The following is a 14,763-nucleotide window of genomic DNA, read 5'->3' as shown; positions in this document are numbered from 1 at the left end:
CACCACAAAACTTCTTGAGCTTATAAGAGTTTTGAGCAAAGTCGCAGGATACAAGATCAACACCCACAAATTAATAGTGTTCCTATACTGCAAGAGTGATTCAGCTGAGGAAGAAATCAGGAAAACTATCCCATTTACAATAACCTCAAAAATATTAAATGCTTGGAAATTTATCTAACCAAGGAGGTAAAAGAGCTCTAAGATATATGTTAGTTTTGCTTTCCCTTTTTCTCCCTTCCCTTCCTCCCTTTGTATATTTGATTTGCAAAATCTATATACTATAATTTGTATTAATTATGCTCCCAATAAAACACTATCAAAATCTTCCCAAAATTCAAGTGAGCATTTGAAATTTGCCAAATTTTTTCATGATTTGTTTATAACATATATGATTCCACTGTCATTTGATATTCTTAACCTGGTGAAATTAAGATGAATAAAACTTCACTGACAAAAAATAATTTACTCTCTATTGGCATTTGTCTAGCAAAGCCTGACCAGCAGGTATGGCCCTGAACTGATAAAAACAGGCTGATCTAAGATGGTGTAGAATCTGACCTTTCCCAGATGGCCTGGCCACTCATAACCCGTGTTATACACTCCCTGATGTAATACATAGAGCCCTAAATATCAGTGACTTAATACATACAAACTAATTCCTTACTCAATGAAGTTTAATTAGATGTTAATGTTCTTGATTAGCATAGGTCTCTTCTCCAAACAGTTATTCATAGACTGAGCTCCTTCCATCTAGCGACTCTTCCATTTTTGAAAAATGACTTCTAAGGTTGCCCTGTAAGAAAAAAGAACATGAAGATAGGTCAAGAAGCAACAAAAAATGGGAGATTTGTAGGGGAAGTATCTCACATTGCTTCCATCCTCACTACATTGGGCAGGATTTATATAGCCATACTAAACTACAAGAAAAATTGAAAAGTGTGATCTGGCTGTGTGTCTAGGAAGAAGAGGAAACAGATTTTGTGAGCAGCCAGCAATCTCTGACAAATGGGTTTGTTGAGTCAACCCTCCTCTTCCAGGTCTGTATTCTTTTCCTTCCCTTGATTGACTATTCTTCCAATTTATAATGTTGGATTATGATTTTTATTTTAGTTTTATTATCTCCTTATTTTGAGGATTTTTGACTTAGTTAACTTGTCCTCATCTAATATCCTATAGGTCCAATTCTTGACCTCTGGCAAATTCCATTTGAAATTAGAATTGCTTCAGAGTTAAAGAAAAACTCAGAGATAATTGAGTTGGACGGTAATTTTTATAGTTAAGGTAGCATTGGTAATGTTATTTGTAAATGGAAATAAAATATAAACACCTCAAAATCTGTTTCTGAAGCTTTCTTCATTATAATGTTTAGACATTTTAAAAGATAAATTAGTAAGAACAAATGGAGTTCCTGGAACAATGGAAAATGGCTTATGGGTTTTAGCTCTGGCTTTGACTCTGGTTAGCCTATTTCTCAATTTAAACAGGTATAATGACACCACAGAGAATAGTTGGAAATATTAGAAATCTGTAGACCCACTTGGTAACAACGTTGTACCTGGTGGTGGAAACGTGAGTGATTCTTTGGTTTTCTTCTCTTTGTTTTTTACTTTTTTTGGAATTTTTATTTTCTTTTATTTGGTCTCCAAATTTTATGCACTGGGAATGCACTGCTTTTATATTGACTACACTTCAATATCCACCCAGTGTTTCTTAAAAGATCAAAATCATGAAGAACAAAAGCATGAAAATGATTTTTTTTCTTTCTCCCCACTCCCTCCTGCCTTCCCTTCTTTCTTAGAAGAGTTTTTTAGAATGATCCTGTAAAAGCTGTTTTAAAGACAAAAGTATTAGGTTTGGCCACAACTCTCCTTTCCCACTGGCCAATCCATTACTGTACTTTTTATATTGATAGTGTGAATCAGGAATTAATTGACTTCTGGAAAGCAAAATTTTTCCTACTCTGACATATTTTCCAGCAATCCTCTTGTGAAAACTAATTGAATTTAGGGATTATGTTAGTCTATTGTGAAAAGACAGAATGAGTTATCCACCTAGAAACAAATCTCATCCACTTTCCTATTTAAAAATCTCTTTCAACTTCTAAAGGATAGAACCCAAATGTGTTAGTTTGGTTTGTAAGATTTCCGTGGCTCACCTCTCAGCCTCAGCTCCAGGTGCGCACGCTTCAGACCCAGTGGTGTCCTACTGCTCGGCTTTGTCCATCGCGCTGGCTTTCCCTCTGCTTGCTTCGTGCTGCTTCTCTGATGGTGAAGCTTTTTCTGTGTTCACAGTTCTTTAGTCTCCTCAGGCAGAACTCTTTTTCCTTGTTCTTTGCTTCTCTTATAACAGTTCTGATGCCATGGTATATCTTTCCTTATCTCAATCTTTCGTTTCATTGATTTGTGTATTTATTCATTTTTTTGAGTGGTGCTATAATTTGAACCTAGGTGTCAAGCATACTAACCAACACTCTACCACAGAGCAAATCCCAGCTCTATGAAACCAAGTAATATTTGTTTACTTTCTTGTCACCAACCTCAAAAGTTATGAGCCATACCTAAAATACTATTGATTTCTTCAGTTGCAATTCTGGGTTGATGGATAAAAACAAATGTCATCTATTTTTCTACCAAACTGATAAAGTTTTATTAGAAAATATAAATTTCAAGACTTAAAATATTAAGCAGCAAAGAGATTTGGTTAGGATCAAACTGCCTTTCCCTTATTGCTTATTCCTTAGATAAGAGTGTAACTATCCTCTCCCTTAAATTCTTTTTTTTTTTAATTAATTTTTTTAAATTTTTACAAACTGCATTTTGATTCATTATACACAAATGGGGTACAACTTTTCATTTCTGTAGTTGTGCACGATGTAGATTCACACCATTTCTGTAATCTCACATGTTCATAGGGTAATGATGTCTGTCTCATTCCACCATCTTTCATACCCCTGCCCTCTCCTTCCTCTCATTTACCTCTATGTAATCTAAAGTTCCTCCATTCTTCTCTAACCCCCAACCCCATCCTCATTATGTACCATCATCCACTTATCAGGGAAAACATTCAGCCTTTGGTTTTTTGGAATTGGCTTATTTCATTTAACATGATATTCTCCAATTCCATCCATTTCTCTGCAAATGCTATAATATTATTATTCTTTATGGCTGAATAATATTTCATTGTGTATATATACCACAGTTTCTTTATCCATTCATCTGTTGAAGGGCGTCTAGGTTAGTTCCACAATCTAGCTATTGTGAATTGAGCTGCTATAAACATTGATGTGACTGCATTACTGCAGTATGCTAATTTTAAGTCCTTTGGGTATAAACACAGGAGTGAGGTAGCTGGGTCAAAAGGTGGGTCCATTCCAAGTTTTCTGAGGAATTCCCAGACTGCTTTCTCTGTCAGCAACTCCATCAGCAATATACAAGTGTGCCTTTTTCCCCACATCCACGACAACACCTATTATTACTTGTGTTCTTAAATTTAGATTTAGATTGGTTAAGAAATGAAATGATGTTTCATTTCAAAATTGCTTCTCCCACTAAGAGTTGCCAATATATTAATTTAAATAGTCTTTATTCATTTTTTGAAACTGAAAAACAGAAAATTTACTCAGAGTAATTTGATTCTACAAGGGGGTTTAATAGTCTTCCTTGAAAGATGATCTTGAAATCAATCCCTTTAACTTACATTAGGCCTTCAGAGGAAACTAAGCACATTTCCCTATTTAAAAGCCTGGCCTCGTTACCTTTTCTGTGTTAGAAAATCCAGGCTAAGCTATTATTACTTTGCACTAATTCAGATTTTTAAACACTTCTTTGAGAAGGATATATGGAAACAGGGAAATATAGCACTAAACTGAAAAAAATTTTTTTCCTACTTTATTCAGTGACCAAGATGGCCTTATCCCCTCTCAGCTCATCCTGATCTTATTATAAAACTTACCTTCCTTCATTAATTAATTAATCCATCTGCTCATTTATTCAAATAATCTGTCATTATCAATGCCTGTTATATCCAAGATACTCTGGGGATTTTAAGGTCAGATAAAAATTTTGTCTCAATTGTTTTTAAAATATTACTTTTTACTCTTTGTGCTTAATTGACGCAGTTCTAATAAGTGTCCATTTAATATCTACTCTGCTGAGTTCTGTTCAAGATCCTAATTCTTTGTCTCTCTTAGGAACTAACACTTTATTTCATTGATTTCAATAATAGCTAATGAAGTTTAAATTCTTCATATGGTTAGTGTTCTACATTTCATTAGTAATTATGAAATGAAAGATTCAAGCAAGCTCATCTTTCCTGGGAAATATGTATCTCATTAATTCTCAATATTAATAGTCTAAATACTGTTAGTTAATGCCATATTTCTGTGGGCCTTTTAAAACAATACCCTTGTCTAAAAGGATATTGTGAATACAAAACAAAGTATATGTGTTAGATAAATGAATGTTACTGTTCATTCTAAGAATTGGGTGTCTTGTTGGCAGATTTGTGAGTAAAATGTAATTGTTGTCTTAAGTGGTGTATTCGTCCTTGGAAACCCACCCTTTAATGTAATGTCAACATGTGAACTAGCAACAGACAAAAAAAAAAAAAAAAAAAAAAAAAAAAAAAGCATATGTGCTTGGATCATGTTTTAAAGAGGCTATAGATCTACTTTATTGGAGACTGAGCTTCTGTATAACAGCATTTGAAGCCATTATGTGATCAGTTCATTTTAATAGGACAACCTAATAAAAGGTAACTTGAGGGCCTGTGAGAAGATGATAAGTACGAAGTGATATGATTACTTACCAGTTGAAACCAGGAAAGTAAGGTGCTTCCTTTAGTCTTCATCTGTTGCGGACATGGGGAAATAGTTCTAAGAATTAGATCCTGAACGTGTCTAAGACTTGGGGCATTATGGCAGCTTCTCAGAGCATATTCTCTAAGGAAAGGGATAATGAAAGACCCCTTCCTTCTGTCTTCTGTGGTCTCTCTTCTGAGGCCCAGGTCTTACTCAAAAATAGGTTCTCATAGAAAACTCAGATTGCTTTGCTCTTAGCCTGCAAATCAAAGAATGATGCCTTTTTACGTTGTCTTTAAGAGGAGTTCTGCCCTTGATAGAGGGGAGAGAAAGAGTATGTATCATTAATCACTTGAGAATTGTTTGCCCTATAATCTAGAAGGCCCTTTCCCCTGGTAGGTAGTAAAATTACCTTGGTTGTGTAAGAATAACCTGAGTGGATTACTTAGGCTGGTTACAAATGTTTGGGCATTATTCAAGGGCTGTCTGAGACGGACCAATTAGCTTTACATTTCACTGCTCTTTCCAGATTCACCTTCACCATCCAATCACATTAAGAGGAGTGGATGTTCCTGAAATTGCAACATTACTGACTTTCAGCCATGTGACATAGTTTTTCAGACACCCAGTTAAACTTCAACCCAGACTTTTCTCTCCAGTTCAGGTCACCTACAGGCCAGACAAAGCCAAGGTCATATATTGAACCAAAATAAGGAGTTTTGTTGGTTCCAGTAACTATAATGTTATTCACTGTTTGAAATACTATACCATGGTTAATCATAAGTTGCAGCTGTTGTGTCCTCTTATTTATGATCCCTTAATCAGGAGGCCACAGTAAGAGCCACTATTTGAAAGGAGCCTTTCACAAGGTCTTCTTCTTGGATACTCCTTCCTCTTTCATTGTGAAAAGAAGAGGACTTCATGTTGATTTGAAAAAATTATTGACTAGTATATCTTGGCTTCTCCAAAAACATACTTTTCTATTCCAAATTTGAATTATCAAACTGTAATCTTTATGTTTCAGCTAATGATGATAGAAATACTAAACCAGTTCTCTCCAGACAGTTCTTTATAATGGTCCCCAAACATGATTAAATCTTAAATGTCAACTAAATCTTAAATGTCAATTATATATTGGCTCTGAAAACAGTTTTCTATTCAGAATTCAGGTTTTCTGTTTGTGACCATATGTTTTCACTGAAGTTAAGGTAAACAGACTGGAGCGATTGGAGCAACTCTTTTTACTGGGCCTCACCCTGAAACAATCTCTTTCTCTCCCCTTTTCTCATCTTTTTTTTTTCCTTTATATTTACTTTATTTGATAAGAATTCATCTTCTTAGTTACCTTTGTTCAAAGAGGGTTGTATCCAGGAGTTGGGATAGGATCATTTTGTGAATGAATGTTGGAATGGATTAGTTTATGAATTGATCATTTAAATCAAATAATTTAGTGGTTCGTTATGTTTTCAGATTCATCGATTTGTTGGCTTCATCCTAAATTGGTAACACTAAACAGGTGCAGCTCCTTTTCTTTGAGGCAACTCAAAATGTTTCCAGACTTTCAATTCATGTTTACATCTTAGTGATAACATCTTTGTGTATTTCATTCCTGTGAACTTCTACTCTTCACTCAGTGAATCCCATGTGAACTGTCTGCTCTAGCCACACAGGTTCTAGGTGGTTCCCTGAACATGCATATGCCCACCTTTATGGCTTGGATAATACTGTTACTTCAGATGAGGACCCACCCTCATCTCCTACAGTCTGTGGCATCCTTCAACACCACACTCAAGTGGTTACATCCATCATTCAGCCTCTCCTCTGCATTCCACTTGAACTTAAATGCTGCTGCTTGCACCACACTTTTTGACTTGTTACTGAAGCACTTAGTTCACTCTACCTTGTGTTTTAATTGATTTTGCTCATCCCCCTGCCACCTCCCCATCAACAAGGGGCGATCGTATTGTGGACTAGGACAGAATCTTCAGCAGCATCCAGGCTTAGCACAAGGTTACATACCTCTTTGTTTCCTCATAGGCAGATGGAAACGTTGGTGTTGAGATGTAACTGTTATGAGAAAGGACCAAGAGACTGAGAGTAAAACACTTGGTCAAACTCAAAGTTCTCTTGAAAGTCATCAGTATTGTTTTCAAAAGGATTGCCTCAAGTTTTCAGAGATACATGCACCACATAGTAATTTTTCTTTTCCTAAGATATCTAAAAAGTATTATGAATAGTCAGCCAAAATAAAAGGTGATACAGCTACTCTCTGCCTCCAGTCTGTTTGGCCAACAGCAAGAGTGCTGGGGAATGAGCTCTTCTGAGTCAACATATTTGTTTAGGCCTCCTTTAAGCATCTCAACCTCTGGCTTCCTCTCCACAGTATCCACCTTTTCAATGCTCTTTTTGTGTTAGATGGCACGTTAGCTGTTAAAATAATAGGGATCACACTCATGCCAGCAATAATCTGTCCCAGTGCTCACACTCACTGGATGGCTCACTAGCAGGCACTCAGGGGAAAATGGCATGGGACATTAAAGCAAACAAACAAGCTAAGAGGGCTGTCTGAGCCCAAAGGAACAGAGTTATTGGGTTTGTTTAAAGAATTAAGCTTATGAGTTACACTTTCCCCCTTTGCAGCACAGATAAATATCTTTGCTTAAGGAACATTTCAACATCCCAGCTGCAAGTATAACTTACAATGGAAAATATTTTTCATTTTGGAAAGAGGCAATTGCTATTTTGTAATGAAAGACAATGATGCAGAGATAAAACTTTCATTCAAGACTCACACAGCCTGATGAAAGGAGCAAAGTGTAGTTTAACATCGGCAAACACTGTTTTAATGTTATAGCTAATCTGGTCAAGAAATACTGACTGTCCTCTGTGTTCAGGGCTGCTAAGTATTAGGGACAGTATAGCAACAGAAGAAGACATGGTGGCTGACCTTGAGGAGTAAAAATTGAGTGGACAACTCATATGTATTAGGATCCACAAAAGAATGGTGTTGGGAGTAAGCAAAAAGCCACAGGGCTAACTACAAATCAGAACACAAGGATGGACTCCTGTGGGCTTTGCTGCAGCTAACTTCAGGTTTCCTAGGTATTCTCCATGATCCATTTGTTTTCTTTTAAACTAAGGATTATATTTGTCCTCTACAAAATACACAAGAATAATCCCAGTAGTGTTTGCAATTGTGAATTTAGAACTTTGATTCTCTTGCAAATCTGTAAACAGATTGAGGATGAGATATGACAGTGTGGTAGAACAGGACTTTTGAATACTCCATGGTAAAAGGAGTAAAAGTGCTCCTTTATAATGTTAAAGATATTCTTTCTTTAGTTTTGTAAAATGTGACTTTTGATTATTAAGTAGAAACCTAAAAGAAAAATCTATCCCAAGTTGATTTTTCTCTTCCTTAACTTTAAGAAATATAGAATACTTCACTTTTTCATAGGACTGACTGGTTTTTCATTTTTATTATACTGTACTTATAAATTCATTCAGCACATGACTACTAGCAGGCCCTGTGAGAGGACCTGGGAACATAAAGTTGATGACATAGGCCATATCTCTAAAATGCTTGTGAGGGGAAACCAAGGGGAAAAAATAAGTTCCTGCTGTTTTTAATGGTTACACACACACACACACACACACACACACACGGTTAAATTTGAAGCAAATTACAATTTTAGCTATATTTACCATGTTGTCCTCATTTGTTCACTCACCCATTCATGCTTTTTTCAAGTTAAAGAGTGCTGGAAACCTGAGTCATCCATGACATCTCCCTTTCATTTGCTTCCAAGTGCAGTCGCCAAAATCCTCTCAAATGTCTGTTTCCAGGATAGGTGTTGAGATCTACTTCTCAACATGTTTACCATCTTAACTACTCTAGTCACTCAGTTTCTACTCTTGCTTCCTTCTAGCTAGTATCTTTCAAACATTTTGACTGTGATCTACAATAAAAAATGCATTCATGATATAGGCAGTGCATGTACATATATGTGTTACTGTGTATCGATAAGTAAGTTTGCAACAAGAGTCACAGAATAATACAGACCTTTACTCTTTATTTATTTATTTTTATTATTTAAACAAATGGGATACATGTTGTTTCTCTATTTGTACATGGAGTCAAGGCATACCATTTGTGTAATCATAAATTTACATAGGATAATGTTGTTTGATTCATTCTGGTTTTTTTTTCCCTTCCCCCCCCACCCCTCTTTTCCCTCTATACATTCCTTCCTTCCTCCATTCTTACCACCCTCCTTATCCCTAACCCTAAACCTAACCCTAACTCTAACGCTAACCCCTCCCACCCCCCATTATATGTCATCATCCACTTATCAGCGAGATCATTCGTCCTTTAGTTTTTTGAGGTTGGCTTATCTCACTTAGCATGATATTCTCCAATTTCATCCATTTGCCTGCAAATGCCATAATTTTATCATTCTTCATGGTGGAGTAATATTCCATTGTATATATATGCCACAGTTTCTTTATCCATTCATCAACTGAAGGGCATCTAGGTTGGTTCCACAGTCTGGCTATTGTGAATTGAGCAGCTATGAACATTGATGTGGCTGTATCTGTGTAGGATGCTGATTTTAAGTCCTTTGGGTATAGGCCAAGGAGTGGGATAGCTGGGTCAAATGGTGGTTCCATTCCAAGTTTTCTGAGGAATCTCCATACTGCTTTCCAGAGTGGCTGCACTAATTTGCAACCCCACCAGCAATGTATGAGTGTACCTTTTCCCCTACATCCTGGCCAACACCTACTGTTGCTTGTGTTCTTGATAATTGCCATTCTAATTGGGGTGAGATGGAGTCTTAGGGTAGTTTTGATTTGCATTTCTCTTATTACTAGAGATGTTGAACATTTTTTCATATATCTGTTGATTGCTTGTAGATCTTCTGTGAAGTGTCTGTTCATTTGCTTAGCCCATTTGTTGATTGGATTATTTGTATTCTTGGTGTAGAGTTTTTTGAGTTCTTTATAGATTCTGGAAATTAGCGCTCTATCTGAAGTATGAGTGGCAAAGATATTCTCCCACTCTGTAGGCTCTCTCTTCACATTACTGATAGTTTCCTTTGCTGAGAGAAAGCTTTTTAGTTTGAATCTATCCCAGTTGTTGATTCTTGCTTTTATTTCTTGGGCTATGGGAGTCCTGTTAAGGAAGTCTGATCCTAAGCCAACAAGTTGAAGGTTTGGACCTACTTTTTCTTCTATAAGATGCAGGGTCTCTGGTCTGATTCCGAGGTCCTTGATCCATTTTGAGTTGAGTTTTGTGCAGGGTGAGAGATAGGGATTTAGTTTCATTCTGTTGCATATGGATTTCGAGTTTTCCCAGCACCATTTGTTGAAGAGGCTATCTTTTCTCCATTGCATATTTTTGGAACCTTTGTCTAGTATGAGAAAATTGTATTTATTTGGGTTTCTGTCTGTGTCCTCTATTCTGTACCATTGATCTACCTGTCTATTTTGGTACCAATACCATGCCGTTTTTGTTACTATTGCTTTGTAATAGAGTTGAAGATCTGGTATTGCGATACCCCCTGCTTCACTCTTTCTACTGAGGATTGCTTTAGCTATTCTGGGTTTCTTATTCTTCCAGATGAATTTCATAATTGCTTGCTCTATTTCTGTAAGGTACACCATTGGGATTTTAATTGGAATTGCATTGAATCTGTATAGCACTTTAGGTAGTATGGCCATTTTGACAATATTAATTCTGCCTATCCAAGAACATGGGAGATCTTTCCATCTTCTAAGGTTTTCTTTAATTTCTTTCTTTAGTGTTCTGTAGTTCTCATTGTAGAGGTCTTTCACGTCTTTTGTGAGATTGATTCCCAAGTATTTTATTTTTTTCGATGCTATTGTGAATGGGGTAGTTTTCCTAATTTCTCTTTCTGAAGATTCATCACTTATGTATAAAAATGCATTGGATTTATGAGCATTGATCTTGTAACCTGCTACTTTACTGAATTCACTTATGAGTTCTAAGAGTTTTCTGGTGGAATTTCCAGGTTCCTCTAAATATATAATCATGTCATCAGCGAACAGGGATAGTTTGAGTTCTTCCTTTCCAATTCGTATCCCTTTAATTTCTTTGGTCTGTCTAATTGCTCTGGCTAGAGTCTCAAGAACAATGTTGAATAGAAGTGGTGAAAGAGGGCATCCCTGCCTTGTTCCAGTTTTTAGGGGGAATGCTTTCAGTTTTTCACCATTTAGAATGATATTGGCCATGGGCTTAGCGTAGATGGCCTTTACAATGTTAAGGAATGTTCCACTACCTCAATTTTCTCTAGTGTTTTGAGCATGAAGGGATGCTGTATTTTATCGAATGCTTTTTCTGCATCTATTGAAATAATCATGTGATTCTTAACTTTTAGTCTGTTGATATGGTGAATGACATTTATTGATTTCCGGATGATGAACCAACCTTGCATCCCTGGGATAAAACCCACTTGATCGTGGTGCACTATCTTTTTAATATATTTTTGTATGCGATTTTGCTAAAATTTTGTTGAGAATTTTTGCATCGATGTTCATTAAGGATATTGGTCTGAAATTTTCTTTCCTCGATGTGTCTCTGTCTGGTTTAGGTATCAGGGTGATATTGGCTTCATAGAATGAGTTTGGGAGGGTTCCCTCCTCTTCTATTTCATGGAATACTTTGAGAAGTATTGGAATGAGCTCTTCTTTAAAGGTTTTGTAGAACTCGGCTGAGAACCCATGTGGTCCCGAACTTTTCTTTGTTGGTAGGCTTTTGATGACCTCTTCTATTTCATTGCTTGAAATGATTTATTTAAGTTGTGTATGTCCTCCTCGTTCAGTTTAGGTAATTCATATGTCTCTAGAAACTTGTTGATGTCTTCAAGGTTTTCTGTTTTGTTGGAGTATAGATTTTCAAAATAGCTTCTAATTATGTTTTGTATTTTACTCGTGTCTGTTGTGATATTTCCTTGTTCCTTCCGAATTTTAGTAATTTGAGTTTTCTCCCTCTTTCTCTTTGTTAATGTGGCTAAGGGTTTATCAATTTTGTTTATTTTTTCAAAGAACCAACTATTTATTTTGTTAATTTTTCCAATTGTTTCTTTTGTTTCAATTTCGTTGATTTTGGCTCTGATTTTAACTATTTCCTGTCTTCTACTACTTTTGGTGTTGGTCTGCTCTTCTTTTTCTAGGGCTTTGAGCTGTAGTGTTAAGTCGTTTATTTGTTGATTTCTACTTCTTTTGTTGAAAGCGCCGCATGAAATAAATCTTCGTCTAAGTACTGCTTTCATAGTGTCCCAGAGATTTTGATATGATGTGTCTTTGATCTTGTTTACTTCTAAAAATTTTTTTATTTCCCTCCTGATGTCTTGTGTTATCCATTCATCATATAATAGTGTATTATTTAATCTCCAGGTATTGGAGAAGTTTCTGTTTTTTATTCTGTCATTTATTTCTAATTTCAATCCATTATGATCTGATAGAGTACAAGGTAGTATCTCTATCTTCTTGTATTTGCTAACAGTAGCTTTGTGGCATAAGACATGGTCTATTTTAGAGAAGGATCCATGTGCTGCTGAGAAGAAAGTGTATTCGTTCTTTGTTAGATGGTATATTCTATATATGTCGGTTAAGTCTAAATTGTTGATTGTGTTATTGAGATCTATGGTTTCTTTATTCAATTTTTGTTTGGAGGATCTATCCAGCGGTGAGAGAGGTGTGTTAAAATTGCCTAGTATTATTGTGTTGTGGTCTATTTGATTTCTGGAATTGAGAAGGACTTGTTTGACTTACATGGATGAGCCAATGTTCAGGGCATAGATGTTTATGATTGTTATGTCTTGCTGATTTGTGCTTCCCTTAAGCAGTATGTAATGTCCTTCTTTATCCCTTCTCACTAGTTTTGGCTTGAAGTCCACATTATCTGAAATGAGGATGGATACTCCTGCTTTTTTGCTGTGTCTGTGTGCATGGTATGTTTTTTCCCATGAGATAAGTCTCTTGCAGGCAGCAAATTGTTGGATTTTTCTTTTTAATCCATTCTGCCAGTCTATGTCTTTTGATTGATGAGTTCATGCCATTAACATTCAGGGTTATTATTGTGATATGATTTGTATTCCCCGTCATTTGACTCATTTTTGTTTTTTGACATGATTTGGTTTCCCCTTTATTTGGCTATTCCTTTAGGCTAGTTCCTCCCGTTGCTGGTTTGCATCGTTGTTTTTCATCTCTTCCTCATGGAATATTTTGCTGAGAATGTTCTGCAATGCTGGCTTTCTTTTTGTAAATTCCTTTAGCTTTTGTTTATCATGGAAGGATCTTATTTCATCGTCAAATCTGAAAGTATGTTTTGCTGGGTATAAGATTCTTGGTTGGCATCCATTTTCTTTCAGGGCTTGGTAAATGTTGTTCCAGGCCCTTCTAGCTTTTAGGGTCTGGGTTGAAAAATCTGCTGATATTCTTATTGGTTTCCTCCTGAATGGAATTTGATTCTTTTCTCTCACAGCCTTTAAAATTCTGTCTTTATTTTGTATGTAGGTATTTTCATAATAATGTACCTTGGTGTGGGTCTATTGTAATTTTGTATATTTGGAGTCTTGTACATGGTTTTCCATTTCATTCTTTAGATTTGGGAAATTTTCTGATATTATTTCATTGAATAGATTGTTCATTCCTTTGGTTTGTTTCTCTAAGCCTTCCTCAATTCCAATAATTCTTAAATTTGGCCTTTTCATGATATCCCATAATTCTTGTAGATTCTGTTCATGATTTCTTACCATCTTCTCTGTTTGGTCAACTTTGTTTTCAAGATTAAATATTTTGTCTTCAATATCTGAGGTTCTGTCTTCTAGGTGTTCTATCCTATTGGTTATGCTTTCTGTGGAGTTTTTAACTTGGTTTATTGTTTCCTTCATTTCAAGGATTTCTGTTTTTTTTTTTTTTTCAATATCTCTAACTCTTTATTGAAATGATCTCTTGCTTCCCGTATTTGCTTCTTTAACTGTTGATTAGTGCAATCATTTAATGCCTGCATTTGCTCTTTCATCTCCTCGTTTGCTTCCCTGATTGTTTTAATTATGTACATTCTGAACTCCCTTTCTGACATTTCTTCTGCTGTGCTGTCATTGGGTTTTATTGATATAGTATCTAGGTTTATTTCGGACATTTTCTTCCCTTGTTTTCTCATATTGGTCAGATGTCAGTGGGACTCTGTGATATTGCAGAATTCTTCTATTGGCTTATAGTGTCCCTTTTGATTTCCAGTGTATCACCTCCCAGCCTTCAGTAGCCTGAAGTCTCGGAGTAACTTGATAATGCATTGCTTCCAAGGAAAGCTGCCCCTAGTCCTCTACTGGTTCCAGGACTTGGAGCTGGCTCTGTGTGGAAAGGCTCTCACTGGGGGGTCTGCTCCGAGAAGCTAGCCTGGAAAGGCGCTTCCCGCCGGAGGGGGCCGGGCTGTGGGCTGCTTGGGGAGGTCCCTGGCTGCTCTGTTCTGGTCCCTGAAGCAACCTGCGGGCAGGAACTCACCGCCCTGGTTCAGGGAATTGAAGCTTGCTTCTGTGCAGAAAGGCTCTCACGGGGGGGCCTGCTCCGAGATACTGGAGAATCTGGCCCTGTGGAAGGAGCCCACTGCCAGAGTGCGCAGGGCCGCCTGGGTAGGACTCTAGCTGCTCTGCCTTACTCTAATAAGCCACTCGAATCCGGGCCTGCCGCCCGGGCAGCACTTCACCGGGTGGGGGAGACTCGCCCCGAGGCTCTATTTTAGTCCAAGTCTCTCAATGCCTCCCCTTCTTGAATCCTGGGTTCTGGAGCAACTGGAGATGCAGTCACGCTCTAGTCCGCCATCTTGGATCGCCCCGTCCAGACCTTTACTCTTTATGGTGAATTTTCATAGTTTTAAAAATTCTGTTCATTATTTTGTTTTTCATTCTAGAAATGATCGACTAAATTTATTTCATGACCCA

The 14,763-nt window shown here is 36.8% G+C and overlaps 1 protein-coding gene across 6 annotated transcripts in view; it reads left to right on the top strand.

Annotated features, from left to right (window-relative positions):
- The window catches only part of RAD51B (RAD51 paralog B), a 642,577-nt gene that overhangs the window by 344,866 nt on the left and 282,948 nt on the right, over positions 1-14,763 (top strand). For 3 of the 6 annotated variants that reach the window (XM_079127118.1, XM_079127116.1, XM_079127121.1), the window contains exon 8: positions 960-1,037. The exons of the other annotated variants lie outside the window; for them this stretch is intronic. In XM_079127118.1, the coding sequence (XP_078983244.1) occupies positions 960-1,037 (78 nt within the window). The remainder of the gene's footprint in view (positions 1-959; positions 1,038-14,763) is intronic. 6 annotated transcript variants of the gene reach the window in all.

The sequence above is a fragment of the Sciurus vulgaris genome (assembly GCF_902686455.1).
Source record: "Sciurus vulgaris genome assembly, chromosome: 2".
Lineage (NCBI taxonomy): Eukaryota > Metazoa > Chordata > Mammalia > Rodentia > Sciuridae > Sciurus > Sciurus vulgaris.
Note: the sequence above shows the minus strand (reverse complement) of the source record. Positions and strands in the feature narration are given on the sequence as shown.